This window comes from Amphimedon queenslandica, unplaced genomic scaffold (genome assembly GCF_000090795.2).
Source record: "Amphimedon queenslandica unplaced genomic scaffold, v1.1 AMPQUscaffold_12085, whole genome shotgun sequence".
NCBI lineage: Eukaryota > Metazoa > Porifera > Demospongiae > Haplosclerida > Niphatidae > Amphimedon > Amphimedon queenslandica.
This window is the reverse complement of record NW_003547676.1, coordinates 5,104-9,378: the sequence shown is the minus strand read 5'-3', so window position 1 is coordinate 9,378 and position 4,275 is coordinate 5,104. Positions and strand designations below refer to the sequence as shown.

Below are 4,275 nucleotides of genomic sequence, written 5' to 3'. Positions count from 1 at the left end.
ATTCATTCATTATGTGTATACTATCTATGTGTACTAATGATAAACAACTGAGAGAGAGAGAGAGGGGGCCCTCAAGTAATTTCACAGTCCTTTTACTAATAACATGTACATGTAATTCTCCTACTCTCCCTCCCTCTCCTCCTACAAATTTTTTATTTCTCTCTCCACAAGGTAGAAATGGTCATAGAGGCAGCGAAGCTATATATTATAGAACTATAAAATAGAATTATAAAACAGTCTGGAGACATATGTATCATTCATTTCTCTAACAAAAAGTGCAATGGCTACTGGAGTATCAGCCAAAACTCACATCCTCTTAATAAATACACATACACACATTCTCTGTAAGGAGCATCGAATGGCTTCCATTGCATATATACACAGAAAGGAAGAGAAAAAGACAGAAATAGTCTGAGATCATACAGACTAACAGTCGGGCAAACAAGTACAGCTAGGAATAGGAAGGGCTAGTCTATACAGTACACTGTGTATGTGTGTATAGTGTTAGTAGTAGTATCAAAAGAATGAGTGTTAGACATGGGAATAATAGTGAATGCTAAAATAATTATTAAAATGAACCGTGTGAACTATGTACACTAGACATGAAGTATATGTATACTTTATGGGTATATACACAGTGTGATTAATGTGTGTGATTGTGTGTGTGTGGGTGGGTGTCTTACTTCATCTGTTTCACAAATGTGCTCTTGCCAGATTCACCAGCACCTGCAGGGGGAGGAGAGAGAGAGAGAGAGAGAGAGAGAGAGAAAGAGAGAGAGAGAGAGAGAGAGAGAGAGAGAGAGAGAGAGAGAGAGAGAGAGAGAATTAAAAAGAGAGAAAGAGAGAGGAAGGGAGAGAAAGAAAGAGGAGTTAGACAGTCAGCTCCCTTCAGTCATTGTTATGTGTACATCAATGGAACATCAAAGGTTGTCACTAATTAATTACAAGTCCTTTGATCTTATCAATCTCCCTCAACTAAGACCTAATATACATGTACCACACCTAAACTAACATTATACTAATGCACTTATCATATCATGAGAGAGAGGGGGAGTATAGGAGACCATATTTAAATGGCCAGTCAGCTTATTATCTTCCAAACACAACTCAGCAGTTGCTAACACATCAACATCAAAGGGAAGGTCAGACGGTGCTTGGGGTTTCCGTGGCAACTCGTTGTCAAGGCAACGGGGTTGCTAGGGCAACGCATGGAATAAGAAGAAGAAGGGGAACTTTTTGGCAAAGCGGGTCGTATTGTGTAATTCTAGCTTGAGTTAAGCAATATCTCTCACATTCTCTTTCTCCAAGCAAACGTGGACTGACTGCCAAATAGCTCAACCATTGGAAATGTTGGTACACAGTACAAATGAATACATAATAAAAACATAAAATGAATGAATAGAAGGAGATTTACATGTGTAGTTTAATCCACTAGCTGCTTCATTACAAGTACAATGGGGATAGCAATTCTTATTAAAGGTTGTGGTTGTGTATAATAGTCCCCAAATAGTGAGGAATTCATGAGAAGACACGAATGAATCTGAAGGATATCACAGTACTGCTTCTTTTTAAAACTATGCTGTACATGTACATGCATATATGACTGTATCTTATTTGTCTTGCATTTCAGTACATCTGTATCAGTAATACATTATTATTACTATTATCTTATTACTATTATTATTATAATAGTATATTGTACATGTAGTTTCTTAGAAATCCATTCAAAACGTGTTTATTGGTCAGTCAATGCTTCACTAATTGTTGGGAAGGGCCTTGTGATATACAGGTACATGTACATGCACATGTATCTACACACACTCACAATGGAGATACTAAATATACCAATTACTGACTTAAAGAGAACACAATAATAGCAGCAGAATAAGGCTTTAAAGAATGCACACAGAAGGGACAAGCCTACAACAGAACAAACACCTCACCCACACTGTTATTCATGTGTATCTCTCTCTCTCTCATCTTTTCTACATATATAGTCTTTTATTCTTTGAATTATTGTTACCATAGTAATGCATGGGGCAGGCAAAACACCGGAGATATTTGAGATATCTCTGTCCGCCGGTATCAGTTATAATTGCCTTTGTGTCTCCTTTAGTGGACTATCTATCATCAGTTGGTGTAAACACATGTGATACAAACAATCACTGTCATTGAAGGATTGTAATGGTACAAACAAACACTTTAAAGCATTTATTCTCCCTCTCTCTCTCTCTTCTATTTATATCTCTCTTTTCCTCCTCTTTCATTAAGATGTACAATATAATCATTCTATCTCTCTCTCCCAATCTCTCATAATAAAAAAGTACATGTTATCAAGAGTAGATAATAATTAGAGGAGAGTGTCCTACTGTGCAATACCCCCTGCTTCTCTGTTCTTTATTGCTCTCTCTCTCTCTCTCTTCTTTCTCTTATCAAAGATTATTTGTAAATTCAACCACAGACACTGCTTCTAGGAACATGTTTTTATAATGCCTCATAGCCACAATCCATTAAACAACAATAATAATAACACAATGGCCTAACACATGGACACAGAACAATACAGAAAATTACACTTTGGCAAGGTTTTAATTTTAATCTAAAGAACATATTACACAGAGGAGTCTCTCTTCGTGTCTTACCTAGTAATAGGAGCTTTATCTCGCTCTTTCTCTTCGCTCCATCGTAGGCTAGTGTCCTATCAATGGCCGTCGTTCTTTCCTGAGCTTCCTTATCAACGGTAGAACCAACGCAGCCCATTACGTCTTCTCTCCTTTAAAAATAATACAGCGAATTTATAATAGCAACTTTCAACAAGAACTGCTCGTCTCTGAACTCTTTTATAAAGCTTTTTAATGTTCTACTCTTGTTTTATATGACTTTTTATACTCCTGTACTACTACAATGGAAGGACGTCCCTTGTTGTCGGCCACTCCTCACTGCTTGTTTACCGCCACATTCAAATTATAGAGGAAGAGGTATTCCTCTTGAGGATTCATAAGTTTTTAATGAATGTCATTAATAACTCTTAGACTGTGAACTCTTCTCACAACATTCTAAACTACCAAAAGGACACAAACGATTTTATTATTTTTATTTTTAGAATTTTGACTACGAGGAGGGGGAGCAAACAAATATCATACCAGTATTTGGAGGGGGCATACGACTAAATTTCAATAACACTACTTGAAGTTCAAGGGGGCAAATGAACACCAGGGCAGGGGGGCAAATGTTCTCCTTTACCACTGAAAGAAAATTGAGTAGTCTATTTACGAATGCTGTGCTTTTTTGCTAAAATCGTTCACTCAGATCTGTAAAAAGGACCAAGCTTAGGAAACTAAAGCAATAATATGGCGGAGAAAATAATGAAAATGTATATGCAAATTATTACTATAAGAAGAATGAAAAAATAATTCTTATTTAATATAATAAATAATGCGTGAATGTATTATAGTCCGAGATTATTGTCATCATCAAAAATATTATAAAATATAATAATAATAAATTAATAATACTAACATTATACTAGCTGTGGTCAATGTGAGGTAGTCTTTTCCCACTGGCAAATAACGAATAGATGATACATCCAGAGAATGAGACAGCAGATATCATTAAGAAGACATAAGACCAGTTGTTGTATGAGTGTAATAAATGACCAACTAATGACACACCAAATACACCTGAGGAGAGAGAGAGAGGGGGGGAGGGGGAGAGAGAGAGGGAGAGAGAGAGAGAGGGAGAGAGAGAGAGAGAGAGAGAGAGAGAGAGAGAGAGAGTGAGTGAAAGAGAGATGGAGGAAGAGTTAAGACAGAAGACGAGGAAATGATGATGTTAAAAAGTAATCACACCATCATCTGCCAATTTAGTATAAATTTTGTGCCAAATCACAGCTTTTTCCATCAAAGCTTGTAATACATTTTGTAACAAATTACATAAAATTAAAATTCTTATTGACCAAAGGAGTGACCAATGGGGGGCCCAATCAAATATCAAGTCGATTACATACACAGTATAATCCTAATTTGACATAGCTACAACCATTTAAGCACAATTATGAGCAGTAGATCACACACAAGTTCCATGTTAATTAAACACACACACACACACCAACACAGGATACACATGACCAATTCAATTATTAAACCACTGATGGCACTAGCAGCACAAATACATTATACATATACATATACATTATAGTGTATAGTATACTACTCATTATTATTAATAATTATTGGATGCTTGGAAGTCCCTTAATTGGGGGCTGGAGGTCAAAGT

The 4,275-nt window shown here is 36.3% G+C and overlaps 1 protein-coding gene and 1 long non-coding RNA gene across 2 annotated transcripts in view; both read right to left on the bottom strand.

Annotated features, from left to right (window-relative positions):
• Window positions 1–696: 696 nt before the first annotated feature.
• Window positions 697–3,109, bottom strand: LOC109588456 (uncharacterized). The gene is made up of 2 exons (XR_002188169.1): window positions 2,643–3,109; window positions 697–726 (listed from the first exon to the last, which is right to left on the bottom strand). It is a non-coding gene; the product is annotated as an uncharacterized LOC109588456 (long non-coding RNA).
• A 203-nt stretch (window positions 3,110–3,312) lies between these two features.
• LOC105314986 (solute carrier family 17 member 9-like) overlaps window positions 3,313–4,275 on the bottom strand; it is a gene marked incomplete at its 5' end in the record, with an annotated part of 5,995 nt that continues 5,032 nt past the window's right edge. Inside the window, one exon of the mRNA XM_020004625.1 lies at window positions 3,313–3,680. Coding sequence (XP_019860184.1) covers window positions 3,526–3,680 — 155 coding nt within the window. The remainder of the gene's footprint in view (window positions 3,681–4,275) is intronic.